The sequence below is a fragment of the Syngnathoides biaculeatus genome, chromosome 21 (genome assembly GCF_019802595.1).
Source record: "Syngnathoides biaculeatus isolate LvHL_M chromosome 21, ASM1980259v1, whole genome shotgun sequence".
Taxonomy (NCBI): domain Eukaryota; kingdom Metazoa; phylum Chordata; class Actinopteri; order Syngnathiformes; family Syngnathidae; genus Syngnathoides; species Syngnathoides biaculeatus.
The window spans coordinates 4,081,503-4,103,425 of NC_084660.1; the positions used below are offsets into that span (position 1 = coordinate 4,081,503).

Sequence of the window (21,923 nt, forward strand, 5' to 3'; positions counted from 1 at the left end):
TCCGAAGATGACGAAGCGCGCGTGTAACCGAGCGGAGGTGAAGACGACGACCAAGAACAAGAAGAACAAGAAGAAGAAGAAGAGGATGAAGAGGCGACGCTGAACGGAGGATGGGGGAAGAGACGAAGGAATGAACGAGTAAGCAGCAGCAGCAGCAGGAGGAGGAGTAAGAGGAGGACAAGATTGTCGCAAAGGAGCGAATTCAAGACGAATGTTTTGTACGAGCGTTTCGTGACGAAAAACTTTCAACTTTTTTTTTTTTTTTGAACCTACCACTCGCTCGGCTTGTGCCTCGGAGCCGGCCGGCTTTGTCTCGCGACACGGGGCGGCTATAAATGGACTAAAAACAGACCTGTTCTCATCACCCTGGAGCTCGTTGTTAAAGAATGGCGGCTAACATGTATCGAGTGGGAGGTAAGTTTTATTATTTTCCTTTAAAAAAAAAAAAGAAAACAAAAAAAGAACTCCCCTCCAACACCCCCCTTAAGCGTGGTTGTTCCTTCGGGCTTCATTAGCTTAGCCACACGCTCGCTGTCTCTGAGCTAGCCGCTAATCCTGCTAAGCTAAGCCTGCGTACATGCACTTATTTCTTGGCCTATTTTAGTCGAGCGACCCTTTACTTACGAGTTTTAAAGCCGATTTTGAGGTCATTTTTCCACCAGAGGGGCAATTTTACACCCCAAAAGTGCGCGTAAGTGGAAGGTCAACTTTCCAATTCGATGGTGACATGGATGGTGGTCCGCCAATAAAGTTACTGGCTGTGCTGCCTCGTTCCAAAACACAACATTCGGCGTTTAACGTCGGAGTCTGTCCCTCTTTTGTTTAATAATAACATTGTACCCCGGGTGGAGTCTTTACAGACACGTCCAGGACACGATGCTAATTAGCATTAGCTTCGCGTTGAGGACGCCAAACAGAAAGGGGCTAGTTTTTGGCAGTTGCTGCAGCTTGTTGGAACTGTTACTCGCGAGGCACGAGAAAACCAGACTCCTGATCTGCTCACAAGTCAGACTTCCCTACCACAAAGTGAAAATACAACACTTCCAGAGAAGTGAAAGTCCGTGAGTAATTAATACCGCCGCTTAAAAAAGTTGAAGGCTGCGAACAAAAGTAACAATGTTGTGGAAAAAGCACGACTTGAGTTAGCCCACTTAAACGTAGTTCCATGAGAGTGGATAGCAAGCTTTATTTATTCCAATCCTAAACAATGCTATAGGGTTGTCCAGGTGCGGTAAGACACAACCTGGGGAAATATTTGAATAATCTTCAAGCACACACCTCGGGTCAAGTTTCCACCATGTGAATAAATGACGTAGCAAGTCGCATGAATGGCTGCTGTCTTCGGGATTGCCTCCGACCGAGCTGCTTTCTTGCCATTCAAAAACAAACCGTGAAAGTACGTTTTATTATTATTATTATTATTATAAATTTGTGTGTGCTGTAATTAAAGTGTCGCACCACCACTCCCAAACTTTGCCCAGCCCTAATGCAAGCCCCATTACATTACTTTATTTTGAAACGAGTGGCAGGACATTATTACATATTCATAACCACCAATAAGATTGCAGGAACAAATTTACAATACATGGCACAGTGGCGCAGTTGTAGAGTTTTGCGCTCACAGTTCTGAGGACCGCGATTCAAAACCCGAGCCCATCTGTGTGGAGTTTGCATGTTCTCCCCGTGCCTGCGTGGTTTTTCTCCGGGTGGGGTACTCCATCTTTCCTCCCAGATTCCAAAAACATGCAACATTCATTGGGCACTCTAAATTGCCCCGTTGGTGTGATTGTGAGTGCGACTGTTCTCTGTCTCCGCGTGCCCCGCGATTGGCTGGCAACAAGTTCAGGGTGGACGCTGCCTCCTGCACTCCCGTGACCCTCGTGAGGATAAGTGGTGAAAAAAATGGATGGATGAATGGAACATCGGGGATTTGTACTAACATTGGTGTCAAGGACAATGCTCATCGTTGAAAAGGGTTACCTGCAGGACGTTTCTGAGTCTTCATTTTCTGCACATTCGTTTGTATCAAGACTTGTTTTTTGGTTTCCGTTTTTGGAGACAGGTCACCCACGTGCAAATTAGTGTGTGCGCCTTCCGGGCATTTCTGGATTTGGGGTGGGGGGCAGGGCGCATCATTGTACCGTCGCATCGCCTGTGTATAACACAACATTCACCCCTTTTGTAGTTAGGCAACACAATTAGGAGCTATTTGTTGGCTGTTAATTTTGTGGATGATCATATGGTCTGCATGGAGGTTTTCAAGATTGCCGTAGCAACGGCGGGGATGCCATTCAATGGATGTCGTTGTAATCTCCGTCTGCGTTTTGTCCTTCCAGATTACGTGTACTTTGAGAATTCTTCCAGCAACCCGTACCTGATCCGCAGAATAGAAGAGCTCAACAAGGTGCGACGTTCTCATCCATCCCACCCCCACCCCCAATCTTTACTTTTGACCGCGTCGCAACATAGACCAATCTCTTATGCGTCATAGTGACCCAACACTGGCACAGGAGCTTCCTTATGTAACACCCCAGCAGCATCAGCTTTTTTACTTGGTCAAAGATGGAGCATCCTTTATGTAAGACTCTTCCACCGGAGCGCTAAGGGCTGCTTTTGCTTTGCCGTCGAATGGCAACATTGAGCTAAGTTCTGGGTTCATTTGTGAAAAATTCGCGGCGCACTGCCAAACAAAAATGTTAACAAAAAAAAAATGGTATATACTGTCCACTGAGGGGGAAAAAAAAAGGATTTCAGTTTACGCACAAATTTGTGCATTTTGCTCTGAAATTTGGGCCTGTTTTTGTTGCAAACCAAAATCTGCTATTCTGTCGTGTGAATGGCAACAAGTGGAGACAGTTTAACTGCACCTTCTGGAATCTAGTTGAACAACATAGAGTCCTTCTTCCTTTTCACCAGAAGTCAAAGGCATAGATGCACGGACAAAAATATATACGTTTGTGAGTAATAAATTCAAATTGGATAATTTACCGCAGCTCATTGGGAGTCATTGGACTAAATTGCTGCAATATGTCTTACAGAAATTAATTTCAGTCAATGAAACTCATGAAATAGTCACTACACAGAGTGTACAGAATTTTCTTCTCCATTTTTTTTTTTTTTTTTTTTGTATGTCAGAAGTGGCTATTCTGACAAGTCTTTCAGTAAAGAATTGAATTGAACAGTTGAAGCCCTCTTCAAAAAATATTACTTTCAATGGCCTGTAGGTTATTTGATTTTGGAAAAAAAAGTGTGTTTACATGCACGTGCCGAAGATTCTCCGTGACTTCCGCAAACAACCCAGGCTAAACTTAGTTCCTCTCTGACATTCATTTATTTATCCAGATAAGGACAGATTGTCATATGCCACGCTGACCCGGCTGCAGACCCGAACAGCGCAAAATAAAAGCAAATAACGTATACAACGAGCAGTCCAACTGCACGCAGTTCGTGCACTGCGTCAAACAGCGGCTACCAGAACAGAAGCCAGCGTCTTAGGAAAATAATTTAGCGCGCAAGTTGGAGCGGGGGCCGTCCCAGCGTTTCTGCAAGAGGCCCTCGTGACTATCTCAGTGGAAATAATTGTGGGATGTGACGGCCTGAGGGGCTCGTTTTTGTGTTTCCGCAGACAGCTAATGGGAACGTGGAGGCCAAGGTGGTGTGTCTCTTCAGGAGACGAGATATCTCGGGCAACCTCAACACTCTCGCCGACAGCAATGCAAGTAAGTGCCAGGCGTCGCCATGCTATTTGTGTCTGTTTGAACAAAAATGCTTTTAAATATACTAAATAGCAACAAAAAGAATAGAACAAACTAATGTCAACTGCTGAATATCCCCCAAACGATGATGGATTTTTCCAAAACATGATTTAATTTTGGAAAAATGTCTCGTACGACCGGTAAAGGCACCGATTAGCCCGCTCCTTTTGGCAATATTCTGTTCAAGTTCCGCACCTGCAATTCTTTTTATGTCCTTGAGTCACTGCCATTGGCGGATGTTGAATGCAAATAGCCATGTAAACATGGACGTCTGGGATTTCCAAAAAAAAAAAAAATCCTGTCCTGACAAGTCTCTTCAAGTTCCTTCAGGTCTCTTCATGTCCCTCCTGTCTTAAGCCGCATCTCTACAATTCTCTTCACATCCTTAAGTCCTTGCTCTCTAAAGACTCTTGGTGTCCCTTCAAATCTTGTCCTGAAGGATGTCATGTCCATACAAGTCTCTTCATGTCCTTAAACCAGGTCACCCGAGTCTCGTGTCCCATTAAATCCTGTCCCTACAAGTCCCTTCATGTTCTAACAAGTCTCCTACTGCAATCTTCCATCATGCAGCTGTTTAACTGTCAAAACTGGCTGTCTATCAGCCAGTGGCCACTGTTAAATAAATAGCAGAGAAATACATCTTTGTCTTTCAGCAAATAGTTGTATGTACTGTGCGTTGGAAAGGAAAACTTGCTTTGTGAACTGGTGAGGGTTTACACTCTACGACCCACATGCATGGATAAGCCCGCTCTTTTGTCTCACGTGTGCTATAAGAAGCTGGGCCCGGCGCTGCTTATGACACAGCGCCCACCGGAGTCTCATCCCATTCACTCATTAGCCTACCCTCCCTCCTGGATGCGCTGCCTCAAACAAAGACCTGCCCACCTCAAAAATAGAGGCGCTGCAGTTACGTTGTCGTATTGTACGCCAGTCACACGAGGACACTGTCGACCGTTATTGGTCCAAAAATTCCAAATTTGGGACTTGTTGGCCTCCATCGTACCGGTCGGTCCAAATGAAATAATCATAATATAGCTTCCTGTGCTGCCCCCCCCCCCCCCCCCCCACACACCCGCGCGCGCATATGGCAGAACAAATGACCCTTCATGTGCACCCCGTTCCCCGGTCAGCACTAAATTCCTGGGAGTGTTTTCTTTTAGCGAGAAACCAAGTGTCTTTTCTCAAGATGGAATTTGGTGCCGTGCGTGTTGGGATGCATGTTGGGGGGCAACGGGGGATGGGCGCCTCAGGTTTGGTACACAGGGTTTCCGACATTGTCTGGCAGGGACAAGCCGGACAGGAGGGGGGCGTGGGGGGGGGGGTGGTTTAGAGTGAAACAGAAAGGGGGTGTAGCCCAGGGTCCCATCCCTCCCCTGATGTGTGCGCGCAGCCTCTCTCCTCGGGCCCTCGCTCTCTTGCCCTTACCGACAGGGTTTCCAGTGGCAGAGCGCAGGGGCGGAGTCCTTCCAGAGACGGGGCGATGACAGTGCCGCCCCCCTTCGGCTTGGAACAAACTGCTCGGCCGCGTGAAAATTAGCAATGCGCAATCACGTTGTCGGACAAACGCGCGCAGAAACCCGTACGACAGGTCAATGTCAACCGGCAGATGACATTGTTTTCAAGTCACTTAATCGTTCCTTCCAAAGTTATGAGATACATCTCTTAGTATAGCAGCGTCGGCAAAAGTACTTGCACTCTGTACTTAAGGGCGATTAGAGATGCTTGTGTAAGAAAACTCTTCAGGAAAAGTGCAGCGTGTGATGTACAAAAGTATTCATGGATTTTGAAGGTTCTCTGTCATGCGCGTGAGTTTTGAAGTCGTGTTGTCGTGGATTCCCAGGGGAGTTCGAGGAGGAGTCCAAGCAGCCGGCGCTGGCCGAACAGCAGAAGCACCAACTCAAACACAGGGAACTCTTCCTCTCGCGACAGTTCGAATCGCTGCCCGCCACTCACATCAGGTGATACGCGCTGTTGCATTTGAAATGAATTTGTTTTCGAGAGGCCTTCGCTCGACCCGGCGCCAATTTTAATTTTTTTTTTTTTTTTTTTTTTCACGCGTTAACGACTTCCACTCACCGTCTCCCCAGGGGGAAATGTAACGTCACCCTCCTCAATGAAACGGATGTCTTAGCAGGATACCTAGAGAAAGAGGTAAAAGAGTTTTGAGATCTTCAGCTTCATTTCACACCTCAACTCTTTTTGTTTTTTAGGGTGAAAACGTCCATCTCGGATCACGTGTGCATTTTTCATTGTCATCATATCATCATATTCTTCTCAGGACTGTTTCTTCTATTCGCTGGTGTTCGACCCGGTCCAAAAGACCCTGTTGGCTGACCAGGGAGAGATCCGGGTGGGCTCCAAGTACCAGGCAGACGTCCCCGATAAGCTCGCAGAGGGTGAGTGGGGGGGAAACGCGTCCGTCCGCCTCGTACTCAGCTGACGCCAACGGCTTCTAATCTTAGGTGAACTGGACACCCGGATCCAGGAGAAGATGGAGACCAAGGTGTGGGACCCCGACAACCAACTCAAAGACCCTCAGATTGACCAGTTTCTAGTGGTGGCAAGGTAACAAGTGGCACTTCCTGCTGGCCTCATCACTTTCACCACGTGTTATATTGCTGTTCATTTTGTCCACCAAAATCTACACACAACAACCCCAAAAGTAATATTGAATTTTTTTGTAAATGTACTTCAAATACTGAGCTCGCGTGCTCATAAAAATCCACAACTTTTGGTCAACACTTGCATCTTGTAGCAGTTACTGCCTCAAGTCTTTTTGAAATATGATCCCGCAACGATGAATAATCGTTTGGTCTGTCAAATTGAAACGGGTTCAGTTCTTGGTTTGGTCTGTAACATCTTTGAATATCGTGAAGCAGATGTTTGCAAATGTCTTATTTTGATGAAACGCAAACATGGACTGCAGAAAGACAAAATTTGCTGTTGCGAAGCTGAAATATTCAAGAATTCAGACAATTTTAAGTTCAACAAGGCTTACTTAAATACGAGGTGATGAATTTGCGAATCAATTCCTTGTTTTACAAATCTCACAGAGCGGGAAAAAAAGTAGATAAAAGGTGTGTGTAGGGAAAAAAAAAATGAATTGCATACTACTCACTCATATACGAGCGGTCACGGAAGTAGTGCTCCTCTCACGGAGGCGTAACGCGCTTTCCGCAGAGCCGTCGGGACGTTCGCTCGGGCCCTGGACTGCAGCAGCTCCATCCGGCAGCCGAGCCTGCACATGAGCGCGGCCGCGGCCTCTCGGGACATCACGCTGGTGAGACGGCCGACGCGGCGTTCTTCCTAATCAAAGCGGAGAGATCTCACTCTTGTCCGTCTGTTGTGTGAAGTTCCACGCCATGGACACGCTGCAAAAGAACAACTACGACCTGGCCAAAGCCATGTCCACGCTGGTGCCCCAGGGGGGTCCCGTGCTCTGTCGCGACGAGATGGAGGAGTGGAGCGCCTCCGAGGCCATGTTGTTTGAAGAAGCGCTGGAAAAATACGGCAAGGACTTCAACGACATCCGTCAGGACTTTGTGAGCGCAGGATAATTGACCACACTAATCCGTCCGTTTGGTCTTTGCCGATTTAAACCTTCGCCTTCCCGTTTGTAGCTCCCTTGGAAGTCTTTAGCCAGCGTGGTCCAGTTCTACTACATGTGGAAGACGACAGACCGCTACATCCAGCAGGTAAGCAGCCCGTCACTGTTGAGTGTTTTTGTGGCCCCCAATTTGTATTTAACAGCCGCAAATTATTGGATGATGTAATGTGCAATTCTTTCTTTCACCCCCAAATATCATTTCTTGGCTTGGTCATCTTAGAAACGACTAAAGGCAGCGGAGGCAGACAGTAAACTGAAGCAGGTCTACATCCCCACCTAGTGAGTATTATCAGTCACTGCACCATGAACGAAGAACTCCTCAAGGAACTTTTTGCCCACCCGCACTTTCGACCAGCACCAAACCCAATCCGAACCAGATCATGGTGCCAGGCAGCAAGCCCGGCATGAACGGGGCTGCGGGCTTCCAGAAAGGACTCAACTGCGAGAGCTGTCACAGTAAGGCCTTGGGTCTAATCCATATATAGAGATATATATATATATATAATCTTTCATCATTTGCTTCTTCATTTGACAATTGAAAAATTCACAATTGTTCAAAATTTGCTTTTAGCCTGATCAAAAATGGGAATTACGGGACCGAGTTTGGGTTGGTTATTGGATTGATGGGTTTGGCTTTACTTGAACAGGAATTTGAGTGATGAGCATTAGTAAAGCTACGTTAGCTTGTTAGCATCACAGTTGCTGCACAGGGGAAAGAAGAAGGAAAATCAGGATGATGTTGAAATCGTTTGTCCACATGTGTTGTTGATTGCGGACTTTGAACAAGATGGAAAAACTGAAGTCTGGCAGACAAGCTAGAAAAGAATATCTTGCTTCCATACCTTGAGCCCCTTCAGAGGTGTCAGGGGGACTTTTCTTTTATTTTTGTTGGTAATTTAGGAATAGGTAGAATGGTGGTAGCTCTTTTCTAAATTCTGGTTCAATTTTTTTTTTTTTTTTTTCTCCTTCTCCTTCTCCTTATGCGTTCTACTTATGTAGCTGGAATATGCTCCTGTTTTCCCAAAACAGGCTCCATAAGCACCATTCTAATTTGGCTTGCAACTCGTTATTTTTACCTCCTTTTATCAATCACAACATCTGACAGTCAATTTCTCTTCTTTCTTGCATCAATATTTATTGTTTTTAACATTTTAATCTGTACATCTGCGGGTTTCCTCAGAGGGAGCCATCTTTGGGAAGAAATTCTGGGCCTGTAATTGAATTGTGAAAAATTTATTTTTTGAGGGCGGGGGTTATATTAAACACAAAATGAACATTCTTTGTACTCTATTCTATTATTTTTGGTTGCTCCTTGAAAACGGAAAGAACAAACGGCCAAATTAGGCCTGCTTTGACGTCTTTGTTGTCACGTTTCAATTGACGACTGCGCGGTCTCAACCCAGCGGCCCAGTCGCCTCAGTGGTACGCCTGGGGGCCCCCCAACATGCAATGCCGACTGTGTGCCTCCTGCTGGATCTACTGGAAAAAGTACGGCGGCTTGAAGACCCCTACGCAGCTGGAGGGCGCCGCGAGAACCGGCTCTGTATGTCCCCTTCCCGGTTTCTCCCACCGTCTGTCCGCGACTCGGCACTTGAATTGAACTGTTTTCCCGCGCCCCAGGAATCGGGGCCCCGCAGTCACATGACCCGCCAGGAGGTCCAGGGCCTGTCGCCGTTTACCCGCAACGAGGGCCGCGCCAAGCTCCTGGCCAAGAACCGCCAGACGTTCATCCTGCAGACCACCAAGCTGACCCGCGTGGCCCGGAGGGTCTGCCAGGACATCCTCCAGCCTCGGCGGGCCGCGCGCCGGCCGTACGCCTCCATCAACGCCAACGCCGTCAAAGCAGAGTGTGAGTGCGCCCGCCCGCGTCCCGTCGGCCACATCTCGAGGTTTCGAACGCGCGTGTGACTCCGCTCTCCCCAGGTATGATCCGGTTGCCCAAAGCGACAAAAACTCCTCTTAAGAGCAAGCTGGTCCCCCGCCCGTCGCTTGCCAACATTGTGAAGGATTTAGGTGAGAGTCGCCATGTTCTCGTGTCCTTATTTTTCTGCTGTGTTTGACTTGGCATCAAAGAATTTTTTTTTTTTTTTTTTTTTTTTTTGTCACCATCATGTTTATGTTTGTGTAAGAAAAAGTCCGCTAGCATCATGCTAACATACGATGCAAAAAGTCTGACTCCACAACCTCCATGTTGCCTCCATGCAGCCATCGCAGCGCCTCTCAAGCTGAAGGCATCCAGGGGGCCCCCGACGCCCATCAACAGGAACCAGGCCAGCCAGCCTCGGGTGGGCCCGGGCCTCCTGGGAAAGAGGGGCTTCGACAGCGTGAGTGTCCCTGAGCGCGGTCGCTGCCCACGCCGGCGAAATTCAACTTGGAGCGGCGCTTGTGCTTTTGACAGGCCGCAGGAATGCCGTACTCGGCCAACGGGAGGTCGTACAACTCCGGCATGAGGACCACCTCTCAGTCCGTCATCAAGCGTCAGAAGGTCAGCCAGGGAGAAGCCCCCAACCCCGTCGTGTTTGTGGCCACCAAGGACACCAGGTACTGTGGATCTGGAACAGCGGAATTTCTGCGGATGCACATTTCTTAACCCAATAGAAATGTAAATTAGAGTGGCCCTCATATTAGTGTACTTTCCGTGACTGGTTTGCACAAGCACAGTATCTACAAATGTGTTTTTTGTTTTGTTTTTTCGCAGGGCTTTAAGGAAACACCTGACTCAGTCCGAGATGCGCCGGGCCGCCCGGAAACCTCACCTTCCCGTCCGGATCAAGCTGCAGCCGCCCCCCCGCCCGGTGGCCATTCCCCTGCTCTCCTCCAGCACCAGCGAGCCCATCGTCCTCGAGGATTGAGCGCTTTAACGGGACAGGGCTCTGTGTCCATACCCTCTTCTTTTATTATTATTATTATTATTATTTTAAAATTTTTTTTTAATTTCCTCCGTCAGTTCATATTTCCAGCACACACTGACATTCAGATAACAGCTCAGGCTTTGTAGGATTTTTATCCCAGCACCTGAACAATTTTTTTTAAACGCCACCCGTTTTAAAATGTGTAATTTAAGTCCCGAGATATTTTTCCCTCGTCCTCCGTTCTGAACGATGAAGCGCACGGCGTGAAAATGTGTGCGTCGTCGCTTACAGGTGCCCAAAATGGAGGGCTGAAGCTTTAACAATTCAAACTGGCTTTCTGCTGCTTTCTATTCCCCAGCCCGCATCTTCCTGTCACCTTTTTTTTTTTTTTTTTATGTTTTTAAATATTCCTGCAATTTGACACTTCCGTTTTTTTGGGGATATCACAAACACAGGCAAGCACAAAACAACTTGCAGACTTTTTTTTTTAATTATTCCCCCCAAGCTCCAGAAGCCAAATATCCTGAACTTTGTTTTTACACCCATAAAAACATAAACAGGCTTGTTTTGTGCTTGTTTGACCATTCGTGCCGCCACTAAATTGTTGAAGACGCTCAACTTTCATTCAATATTCCTATTTAAAGCGCACCCTACGCCCCCATATTTTTGCAAAAAAAGATGAATTGGGCAATCCTAATTTCTTCCACAGCACTTGAGTTGCAAGGATTTTGTTTTCAAGCAGGTTCAATTCCGATGTGAGCGTTATCATCCTAAAAAAAAAAAAAGAACTTTGTAGCAAATACTAGTCTGTGAAAAGAAGAGGAAATGAAATGACTGGCATATTGGAAACCTTTTATTTTTTTTTTTTCCCCCACAAACTGAAGTGCATCACTGAGCCCCAGGATCGTGGAAAATGTGGGAGGTCAACATGGCCGGCTCGACTTCAGTGTGTGTGTGTGTGTGCGTGGTGGGGGTGTGGGGGTCATATGAACATTCAGAAAAATTTGGGCGGGGGGGGGGTTCAGGGAACTGTACTTTTTGTAATGGCAGCGAGAGTAATGTGTGACAAACTCATTTTTTTTTTTTTTAAATTCCAGCATCCTGTTTCATTTAATGTCTCTTGATAAGAAAATAAAAGTTGTTTTTTTTTTTTTTCTTTGTGGTCAAGCATTCCAAGGTTTTGACTTCCTCCCTCTCCATCTTCTTCCCCTCTTTTTTTCTGTCCATCTTTTGGACTTTTCCACCACAGCACTTTCCTTCCCTCTACTCGCCTGTTTCCTTCCTAACTTCACTCTGCCCTTCTATCCAGTCATGCATCCATCCATCCATTTTCTCAGCCGCTTATCCTCACAAGGGTCGCGGGGGAGTGCCGTAACCTCTGTCAGCGGGCAGGAGGCGGGGCCCTCAACTGATTGCCAGCCAATCGTTGGGCAGAGAGAGACAGACAACAGTGGCGATCGCAATCGCACCTACGGACAATTCAGTCTCCAATGAATGCATGTTTTTGGGATTTGGGGGGGGGGAACCGGAGTGCCCACCTGGAGGAAAGCCACACAGGCACGGGAAGAACATGCAGGGATTTGAACCCTGGTCCTCGGAAGTGGTGTGTCTTGCTTATGATTACGTTTAGCACGTGACAAATAGGCCGCCCCCCGTCACGTGACTAACGCACACACCAGATCCGAATTTGGACAACGGCCGGACCCGCTGCTGGGTTTTCATAAACCGGCCGAGTTCAGGGTTCGGCACAGAGAAGAGCGGGAGTCTTCGGATTCATGCCAATATGCGCATTTTGTCATTGTTTTTTAAAAAATAAAAAAAAATCGACTATTTTTCCTCGTTGTTTTCGCTTCGTTCGTTTCGGGGTCACCTCACCTGTCCAAAAGTAGCCGAGCAACTACATGGAAGCCATGATTGAGGTAAACAAAAAATAATAATAATAAGATTCTTATTTTGAATTTATAAACTATGACAAATCCGTATTTTTTGTGGATCCCAAATTCGTTTCTAATTTAAATGGTCCTTGCGTGATGTGACACAAGGAACTTGTCATGACGTTAATTGGCTGCCTCCTGCCACCTAGTGGGCGAATTATAAAATATCCTGCATCCGTACTTGTCCAGTTTATTGCCTGGAGAATGCAAAGTACACGGCAGTACATAAACTATTTCCAAATGTTGGCCTCTTTGATGTAGTTTTGATTGCTAGATAGGGGCTATTAAACTCATGAGCTATTTTTATCATTTGAATAAGTGTACCTTTTTTTTTTTTTTTTAAATCATAAAAGTGAACAAAACGCTGATGAAACAAGTGTCTGTCTGTTGCTGACTTAGATGGCTGAACCAAGCCCTGTTTTCCCCCCGTTCAAAATGTTGACGCTAGTCTTGTTTGCCCATCTATGGCACCGTGTATGTAGCCTGTGTTTGGCCTGACTTTTTTTTTCTTTTTAATTTGTATTTATTTATTGATTGATTTGGTCACAGGCGAGCAGTGACTTACTCCTTCCCCCTAACTATGAGAAGAAATTTGCGGACAACCTGCTTTGCAACGAAGAGCCAATGAAGGATGGCGTTTCCCTGGTTAAGTCTCTCCTCCCCGTGCTGGACCCCCCCGTTTCCCGCATCCCGTGGTTGTGCTCCACCCGCTACAAGACCGAGCTGTGCGTCAGCTACGCCTCGACGGGCTCCTGCAGTTACGCCGAGCGCTGCAATTTTGCCCACGGCCTGCAGGACCTCCACGTACCCTTCCGCCACCCCAAGTACAAGACTGAGTTGTGCCGCAACTACCATTTTGAGGGCTACTGCTACTTCGGCAGCCGCTGCCTCTTCGTCCACGGCGCCGCCGAGCAGCGGCCCGTGCTGCGACGCGGCCGACGCAGCGTGCCCTGTCGCTCTTTCAGAAACTTCGGCATCTGCCCCTACGGCGCGGGCTGCATTTACCTGCACGGGGAGACGACCGCGGGCGCGTCGGAGTCGGGCCACAAAGCCCCCGCGAGCCCCCCCAGGGCGTGGGAGCGGAAATCCCGGGGAGCTTTCTGCCGCACCTTCAGCTCTTTCGGCTTCTGCCTGTACGGCACGCGGTGCCGCTTCCGGCACGTCCTCCCCTGCACGGTGAAAAGTGCCGAACCCGACTCGGGCCTGGGGTCGCCCGCTATGGAGTCTGCGACTCCTGCCGTCTCCCCGCAGGCCCGTGATGCCTTCGCTTTCTCCAGCCAGCATCTCGGTGACCTGCTACTGCCCCTGGCCTTGCACCTGCGGAGAATGGAGAGCGATAACATCGGTGACATTTTGGAACAAGTGTAACTGGAGCCCCCACATCTCCGACCAATATTAGCACCGAAGACCTGAAAATGTTTAATTTTTTGCTTTTTTTTTTTTTAAACTTTTTTTTTTTTTTAATTTACTTTCAATGCTTTTCAGCCATAAGATAGTAACTACTCCCCTGAATCACAACTAAGTGTAACTTATTTTTTAACTATTGTACATAATGGGAGCAATGTCTGACTTGCTGTGAATAAAATGTATTTTTTTTTAAGCTTTTACTTTTTGGGGTGGTGAAATCTGTTTTAAGCGGGTTTTTTTTTTCTTTCTTCCAACAGGGGTAAACTCATTTCACCCAAGTCCTTCAGAAAATAGATGTATTTATATAGTTCCATTAATTTTCTTAGCCACTTATCCTCACAAGGATCACGGGGGAGTGTTGGAGCCTATCCGAGCTGTCAACGGGCAGAAGGTGGGGTACACCCTGAACTGGTTGCCAGGCAATCGCAGAGCACATGGAGAACAAACCTAACCGCACTCACAATCACACCTAGGGGCAATTTTGTATTTTTTTTTTTTTTTTTTTGGGGGGGGGGGATGTGGGAGGAAACTGGAGTGACCGGAGAAACCCCACGGAGGCACAGGGGAGAACATGCAAACTCGAACCCCGCTCCGAACTGTGAGGCCAACACTTTACCAGCTGAGACACCATGCCGTGTATATATATATATATATATATATATATATATATATATGCTAATCACCAACCGATATGTAGGGACAACACCCAAGGACATAAAACGGTCCAGTTGTCTTATTTTGAAGCGGCATTAGCTCTATTTCCTGTTTAATGACTAACTTTACGCTGATGGCTTTTTCCGTTTTCGACCAACAATGGCCAAGAAAACCTTTTCTTTTTAACGTTCACCTCCTGCTTCCATCCGGATAACGTCGTAAGAAGAAATTTCGAATTTTTATTGCCCATCTTTATCCATCTAGTTTAAAATAAACTCATAGTCGCGCTATCGATTGTTTAGAAGCTAGCTCCCGAGCGTTAGCATAACACTGTTCACCAAACCTCGTTGGATGTTTGCCTCAATTCAGGAAAAATCGTACAAAACATGGACACGGAGTTGATCAACCACGCGTTTTCAAGTGGAATTCTTACCTGATATGCTTTTTTGGTTAACTCGGCGTAGCTTTCACGTGACGTTTACGCCTTTTACGAGGAAGCTGTTCGGTTTTCAAACTACTTGTGGCATCTTGGGAGGACATTGTGACTTTAAAAAAAAAAAAAGACATGATTGACGTACAATGTCTTGAATACATAATTTAAATAGTATTCTCAAGATGAATTCAAATCAGGGTAGTGCGAAGTGATTGGTCCGGACTGGAAAGGATCTCAGTTTAGTCTGGGTTGTTAGTGGAAGTTAAGAAGAGTCTTCTCCTCATTTGCACCTACACTCACTTTCAGCTGCCGGACGTGAAGAAGTGCAGCAAATGGCAGAGCGAGAGGAGCGACGCTTTGCGGAAGTCTCGCGGGAGTCCGTCAAGCTCATGGCCGAGAGCGCCGGCGTGGAGCTGGGCGACGAGGTGGCCGGTCTGCTGGCCGAGGACGTCTGCTACCGGCTGAGGGAGGCGACGCAGGTGGATGAACATTACCGTCATCCACAGTTTTGGACGTGAATTCTGCGTTTAACTCCGGAACAATAATCAACTGCACTTGAGTAACGACGTTTCTATTCGTCATTGAAAAAGAACTTGTGATTTACTTTCAAATAAAAGGACTTTTTTAAGTGCCCCCAAAGTTGTGATGAGCATATATATATATATATATATATATATATCCTATATATATATATATCTATCCGACTTACTGTTTATGCTTTATTTTTTACACAATAAAACAGAGCAGCTCTCATTTCATGAGACACGCGAAGAGAAGGAAGCTGACGGTGGAAGACTTTAACAGAGCACTGCGCTGGAGCAACGTGGAGGTACGACCCATCCGTCGGTCGGACTTGAATCACGCCGCGAGTCCCGCACTTCGAAAGACACGAACCCTGGAGTTCAAACGTTGCAGGCCATCTGTGGTTACGGGTCCCAGGATGCGCTCCCTTTCCGCTCGCTGAAAGAAGGGGAGCTTTTCTTCACCGAGGAGCGCGACGTCAACCTGGTGGATTTGGCCCTGGCCACCAACATTCCCAAGGGCTGCGCCGAGACCATGGTTCGAGGTACATTTGGTGCACTTGGCCTACATTTGATGTTGGTCTAAACAGTCTTGAAAATGTTTTGCTTTAAATGTCATTATCGACATGATGTCAAATAATGAAAACTGATGAAAAAATAAATGTATTTCTTAAATTATTTTATGATATAAAGTATTTAAGCTATACGTGTGTTTCTACCACGCAGTTTATTATCAGGAAAAGCAAAAAAAAAAAAAAAAAAAAAGCCGAATTGTTTAGGCTAGGAACGCATTGTTTCTTTTTCCATTACTGTAATGGGAAACATCATTTCGGTTTTCGAACAATTTACTTTTTGAACCGTTTTCTGGAACGGATTGCGGTCGAGAACCGAGGCATCGCTGTAATTCAATTGTTGTTCTGATGGGCACACCACGGCCACCGGGGTGGTAAAGTCTGATCCGGACACAAGAAATAGACCGTCACCAGCTAATAACAATATTTCTTCGGTCAGTGAACGTGTCGTACCTGGACGGGAAGGGGAACGTGGAACCGCAGGGAACAGGTGAGAGCAACGCGACGAACGCCATTGCCAAAACCGCCGCCGTCGCGTCTAACCGCGGTGTTGTCAAAGTTCCTTCGGCGGTCCAGTCCCTGTCGGAGGACCTGTTGAAGTACTACCAGCAGATCACGCGGGCCATTTTGGGGGAGGACCCTCACCTCATGAAGGTGCGCCACATGTTCCGCCCTCGCTCGGACCTTGCCGGCGCCATCTAAGCGCTTCCCTTCTTCCAGGTGGCGCTGCTCGACCTCCAGTCGAACTCCAGAATTGCCGCCTTGCTTCCGTACTTTGTCTACGTCATCAGTGGGGTAAGTCGGCCAGAAGCTTTTGCGTACTACATATTTTCATGTAACCCTCTGATGGACGTTTGGGTCATTCTTGACCATCACATTGGATGACATGGAAGGCTTTTTGATTTGTTTTTGATTTGAGGTGAAGTCGGTCAGCCACGACCTGGAGCAGCTCAACCGGCTCCTGCACATGGTGAAGAGTCTGGTCCAGAACCCCTACCTGTACCTGGGCTCGTACGTGCGCAGCCTCGTCTCCAGCGTCATGTACTGCATCCTGGAGCCCCTGGCGGCCTCCATCAACCCGCTCAACGACCACTGGACCCTGAGGGACTACGCTGCCTTGCTCCTGAGCCACATCTTTTGGTGGGCGAGGCGCCCAGGAACCGACGCAATTACCGAGCCGACCCGTATATTTACGGTGTGGCGTTATCGGCTGGGGTGGGGGCGGTGAGGTTGATCTCGGTGCCGAGGAACTACGTTGAAGTGTGTTCAGGAGCTTCATTTAGACTAAAAATATGCATTCCCGCCAACGTGTGGTCTCTTGGTGGCAGGGAACAATGTTGAAGTGAGTTGAGGAGCTTTATTTAGACAAAAGTAGTGCTTTGCAGCCATCTGGCAGCGTCTGTAGGGAATTTTAAACCTTTACAGGAGGCAGTCAAGTACTTGTCGGTGATTTTTTTTTTTTTTTTAGTTTTAATCTTATGCTAAAGTGGTATTTTTTTTCAAATGAAATCAATAATTTTTGTATTTTGTCGAGATGAAAAGTATTGAAATGACTCAGCAGCCTTCCCTTTGACAAGCACTGCGCTTCGGCGCCGGTGATGTGGTTCCAGGACTCACGGCGATCTGGTGAGTGGCCTCTACCACCAGATTCTGCTGTCCCTGCAGAAGGTTCTGTCGGACCCCGTGAGACCGCTGTGCTCGCACTACGGAGCCGTGGTGGGCCTCCATGCTCTCGGATGGAAGGTATGTTCCACTACTGAGGTGAAAGTCACTTACAATTTCATATCTAATAGTTATAAGAATTTGTTTTTCAAATCCCAAGTAATTGATTGATTTTTAAAAAAATCCCAGGCTGTGGAAAGAGTTCTCTTCCCGCATCTTCCCGCCTACTGGTCCAACCTGCAGGCTGTGCTGGATGACTACTCGGTGTCCAACGCCCAAGTCAAGGCAGATGGACACAAGGTCTACGGAGCCATCTTGGTCAGTCCCGAACTGGTCCGAAAGTCAGCGTTTAGTCGCTTCAAGTCCGGTATCAATTGTTCCGATGTCGAGACCGGAATCGTACAGCGGCAGGCATGGCGGATCCCCCGCATCCCACCCACAGAAACACATTTGGATTTCTGCGCAGGTGGCCGTCGAGCGCTTGCTGAAGATGAAGGCTCTCTCCCTGACCCAGCCGGCGGCCGAGGGCGGTGCCGGCGCTCATCCGGGCTCGGCGGCCGGTGTCCTGGCGTACAGGGTGAGCTCCCCCGGTCTCAGCCCGCCCCCGGAACCTCTGTCCGAGGCCGCCTTGGGGATCGCCAGCCACCTTCAGACAGGCGCCGCCGGCTGCCCGTGGGAGGACTGGACCCCCGTCCCGCTGCCCGCCATGTACTGCGAGCTCTACTCCTTCTTCGGGGACAGCCTGGCGGTGCGCTTCAGTACCGGGCCCGGGTTCGGCGTCGAGCTGGCGCGGCAGCCCGCCGACGGCAGGAAAGACCCCCCGGGGCCCGGACCCAATCACGATACCGCCCGGAAGATGCCCCAGCTCACGGCCAACCTGAACATCAGTCCCAGGCAGGACGGCAGTCCCCGGACCGACCCGCCCCCGCCCAGCCTGGCTGCGTCTGGCTCCGGAAGGTACAAAGATGAAAACTTCATTGGGTGGACCAACGTTGGAGACCGCTGAGTTTTTGTTGTTTTTTTTTTTCAAATAACAAAAGTTTTCAATGTAAAACTTGTATCGCCCCCCCCACCAGGGCCGTGGCTCGCTCCTCGTCATCTTTTCAGCGCTCTCGAGCGTCCACTTCACGCCCGGGCCAGCGGCGGGCCGGTCCGTCGCGCGACGTGTTCCCCAAAGCTCGCTTCACCTCCCCTCAGACGGGACCCCTCATCTTCTCCTTCCTGATCGGCGGCAGACAAATGGGCCGCAGCTGCCGGGGCCGCCGACCTTTCCAGACCACCTTCGCCCCGACTCCCGGCTCGGCCGCCGTCACGCCGCGCGCTTACGCCCACAAGCTGCCCGTCATCGGTCGGGTGGGGAAACCCGTTCGCCGTTGGGCTCACTATTCCCTTTACCTGCCCCTTTAAAGATGGCTTCTCGAGGGCTGTATATGGAGGCGTGCTCTTTTTTTTTTTTTTTTTTTTATGATACATTTTTTTGTAACGACATATTTGCCGGACATACCCTGGCACTGCCACATTTTCCCAAAGCAGCTCCTTCAGTTTTTGTTCATTTTGCAATCAGACTTTGTTGTATAGTTGCTGTTTCACAGAATAGTACGTGTAAAATTTTGTGACACTTGATTTCACAAACACTAATATTAAATCACAAATGGACATCAGATTACTGTTTTGTTTTTTTTTTTTTTTTTAATGTCAATGCATATTTTTAAATTCCTAAAGTGATTTTCTACACCATCCCAGACTTATTTTTTTTTTTTGGTAGACTTATCATGCTGTGTCCAAGAAAACATATGAAGTACTCACTATTTTTTTTTAATTCTATTTGTTATTTAGGCAGCTGTAGAGCATTGGCCTCACAGTTCTGAGGTCCCGGGTTCAAGCCCCGGCCCTGTGCGGAGTTTGCAAACTCACCCCCGTGCCCGTGTGGCTTTTCTCCGGGGTCTTTAGTTTGCTCTCACATCTCAAAAACGTGCATTCATTGGATACGCTAAATTGACCTCACATGTGATTGGTTGTTTGTCTTGATGTGCCCTGCGATTGGCTGCCGACCAGTTCAGGGTGTACCCTGCCTCCTGCCCGACGACAGCTGGGATTGGCTCCGGCGCTGCCGCGACCCTCGTTGGGATAAGCGGCTAAGAAAATGGATTGATGGCTATTACACACTGTTTTTTTTTTTTTTTTTAAATTCTAATTTTATACGTACACAGTATGGTATTGGTTTTGTATGGAAGTAGACAAGTGCCACCGGGATTTGAATTTGAAATAGGATTTAAAATTAAAATGAAAATTTAAATGTTAACGTGCATTTGAATTTGAAATGTTAAATTCAATATTTCGCTGTCTGAAATTCAATTTCGTTGTTAAAATTTTGCTTATGTGTTGACGTCACTCGTGACGCTCCAAGGTAGGCGTGTCGGAGGCATCCCACTTCCGCAACATGGAGGCTGTGTTGAGTGACGTTGTGGCTCCCGAGGACCTGCTCGTAAGTTCCTTAACGTGTCTTAAAACCCCCTTTTTGCAATGTTCTCACGTTCGACGGCTCGCAGTCGGAGCAGAAGACGCGTGTGTCACACCTCTTACACTGCCGACCGTTTAGAGTTTTCTGTTCGGCGGCTAATTTGTAGCGTCACATACGCAGCTAATGCTAATTCCCCTTTTAAACCTGCGGATGTTCGAATAACGTTAAGAAAAGTCTTTGGACTACGCTCCAGACGCTTAAGAAGGATTATATGCACCTATGTGCACGTGTTGAACCCTAATTACACCCCGACGTATGATACCCAAACACCTAAATATCATTTCATACTCATTTTACAGCACAACACTTGAAACCTAATGGCATGCAGATCATTCCCCCCCCCCCAAAAAAAAAAAAAAAAAGGTAAAACTTCCAAGTTTAAAGCGCAGTTTGACACCGTATCTTGTTTTTATCTTAACTTTGACCCTCATTGCGGGGTTTTCTTGGCTCAAGTTAATGTTTTAGTTGAGTGTGATGCTGAAGTGAACTGAATTTTGTCGGTCACTCTTGTTTTCATTTTTTTTTCTAGAAATTTGAGAAGAAATATAATAACGAGCTGGCGAAGGGAGCCGTGTCCAAGGAGACCCGGTTTGAATACGCTTGGTGTCTGATCCGGAGCAAATACACGGACGACATCAAGAAAGGAATCGCCATGTTGGAGGGTGAGCGTCGTCGGCGCAAGCGTGGCCTTCTTCTGCCGCTTCACAACTTCCCTCACGTCCTGCGCGTTGTTGTCTTGAAGAACTTGTTCAGAAAGCCTCAAAGGATGACACGCGTGACTTCTTCTTCTACCTTGCCGTGGCCAACTACCGTCTCAAGGTGAAAAGCGGCGGCACTGGACGGAGAGCCCGCGATGCGTAAATGACGTGGCGCCCTTCTTGCAGGAGTACGAAGAAGCCCTGAAGTACATCCGCATCCTCCTGAGGAACGAGCCGGGCAACAAGCAGGCCTTGGAGTTGCAGGCGCTCATCGAGAAGGCTTTGAAAAAGGGTAAAATTGGCAAAAAAAGTAAAAAAATTCAGCGACCGCGACCTGAACCCATCTTTGTCCCCCCCCCCCCCCCCCAGACGGCTTGGTCGGCATGGCGATCGTGGGGGGAATCGGCCTCGGCGTGGCCGGGTTAGCCGGGCTCATCGGCCTGGCCGTGGCAAAGCGAGGGCCCAAGTATTAACCAACCGGAGTTTTTGGGGTTTGATTTTTCTTTTCTGGACTTCGCCATTGACCTGTTATTATTATTTTTTTGTTGTTGTTGTATTGCAGTTGACCGTACATCCCCAACTGCCACCTGTGTACATAACAAAAAAAGTGAATCAGAAGCTATCTTTTATTTATAATCCAATTTGTTCTAATGCTAACCTCCCGAGAAGGGAATGTTCTGTCAAATGTCCCCAATTTAAGAGCTTGTTTTTCCCTGATCATAAATTAAAAAAAAAAAAAAAAACGGAAACGTGTTGGTTTGCGTCACCCGTTCTCATCAAACAATTCCATCCTAATCGGGAAGTTCCCACAGAGTGCATTGCCATCCAAACTTCTGAGCGTTTAACATTACTACATGAATGTAAATAAAAATACACACACACAACTTGGCCTATTTGGCTAACCTTCTATTAATCTTGACGGAAAGATGAAATCCAATTTGTCAACGTTGTTTTACTACGCCATCATATAGGTACCACGTTGTGTGTGTGTCGGTGTGTGTTGTTATCTCCCTCGTGGTGTGTTACTCATTAACTCACCTGACAGCAGCACCGAAACTTCCCAGCGACAAACGCGATTCTTGTGACATAGTTTAAATTACTTTATGATTCATTAGATTTGTTTCCGATTATTTCTTGCAACATTTATATATTTGGCTTCATAAAGTAACGTATTTTTTCCTAATAAAATTCTACATTCTTCGTTTGAGAATTTTTCCATCTAATCTTGTTCACCTGTTTCAACACGAGACTTTTGCTTAGATTTTTATGATCACGGATTTGAAAAATGTCCAGCCCGAAAATCAAAT

At 47.4% G+C, this 21,923-nt stretch overlaps 4 protein-coding genes across 4 annotated transcripts; all 4 read left to right on the forward strand.

Annotated features, from left to right (window-relative positions):
- The first annotated feature begins 39 nt into the window (after window positions 1-39).
- mta2 (metastasis associated 1 family, member 2) lies at window positions 40-10,285 on the forward strand. The gene is made up of 18 exons (XM_061808481.1): window positions 40-414; window positions 2,337-2,404; window positions 3,626-3,719; window positions 5,596-5,713; window positions 5,843-5,906; window positions 6,034-6,151; window positions 6,218-6,320; window positions 6,936-7,035; window positions 7,109-7,297; window positions 7,376-7,450; window positions 7,583-7,641; window positions 7,718-7,818; window positions 8,766-8,905; window positions 8,983-9,211; window positions 9,286-9,375; window positions 9,568-9,686; window positions 9,761-9,903; window positions 10,061-10,285. Exons 1-18 carry the CDS (start codon window positions 387-389, stop codon window positions 10,212-10,214), a joined length of 1,992 nt encoding a protein of 663 aa, XP_061664465.1. The 5' UTR covers window positions 40-386; the 3' UTR covers window positions 10,215-10,285.
- A 143-nt stretch (window positions 10,286-10,428) lies between these two features.
- cth1 (cysteine three histidine 1) lies at window positions 10,429-13,755 on the forward strand. The gene is made up of 2 exons (XM_061808483.1): window positions 10,429-12,133; window positions 12,698-13,755. The coding sequence occupies exons 1-2, from the start codon at window positions 12,116-12,118 to the stop codon at window positions 13,514-13,516; spliced, it is 837 nt and encodes a 278-aa protein (XP_061664467.1). The 5' UTR covers window positions 10,429-12,115; the 3' UTR covers window positions 13,517-13,755.
- A 532-nt stretch (window positions 13,756-14,287) lies between these two features.
- On the forward strand, window positions 14,288-19,048 carry taf6l (TAF6-like RNA polymerase II, p300/CBP-associated factor (PCAF)-associated factor). Its single transcript, XM_061808482.1, has 12 exons — window positions 14,288-14,427; window positions 14,949-15,121; window positions 15,385-15,471; window positions 15,558-15,708; window positions 16,175-16,225; window positions 16,295-16,389; window positions 16,456-16,530; window positions 16,655-16,875; window positions 17,346-17,478; window positions 17,587-17,715; window positions 17,864-18,354; window positions 18,474-19,048. The coding sequence occupies exons 2-12, from the start codon at window positions 14,975-14,977 to the stop codon at window positions 18,802-18,804; spliced, it is 1,911 nt and encodes a 636-aa protein (XP_061664466.1). The 5' UTR covers window positions 14,288-14,427; window positions 14,949-14,974; the 3' UTR covers window positions 18,805-19,048.
- A 699-nt stretch (window positions 19,049-19,747) lies between these two features.
- fis1 (fission, mitochondrial 1) lies at window positions 19,748-21,816 on the forward strand. Its single transcript, XM_061808934.1, has 5 exons — window positions 19,748-19,882; window positions 20,448-20,580; window positions 20,661-20,737; window positions 20,803-20,908; window positions 20,986-21,816. The coding sequence occupies exons 1-5, from the start codon at window positions 19,838-19,840 to the stop codon at window positions 21,087-21,089; spliced, it is 465 nt and encodes a 154-aa protein (XP_061664918.1). The 5' UTR covers window positions 19,748-19,837; the 3' UTR covers window positions 21,090-21,816.
- Window positions 21,817-21,923: the final 107 nt, after the last annotated feature.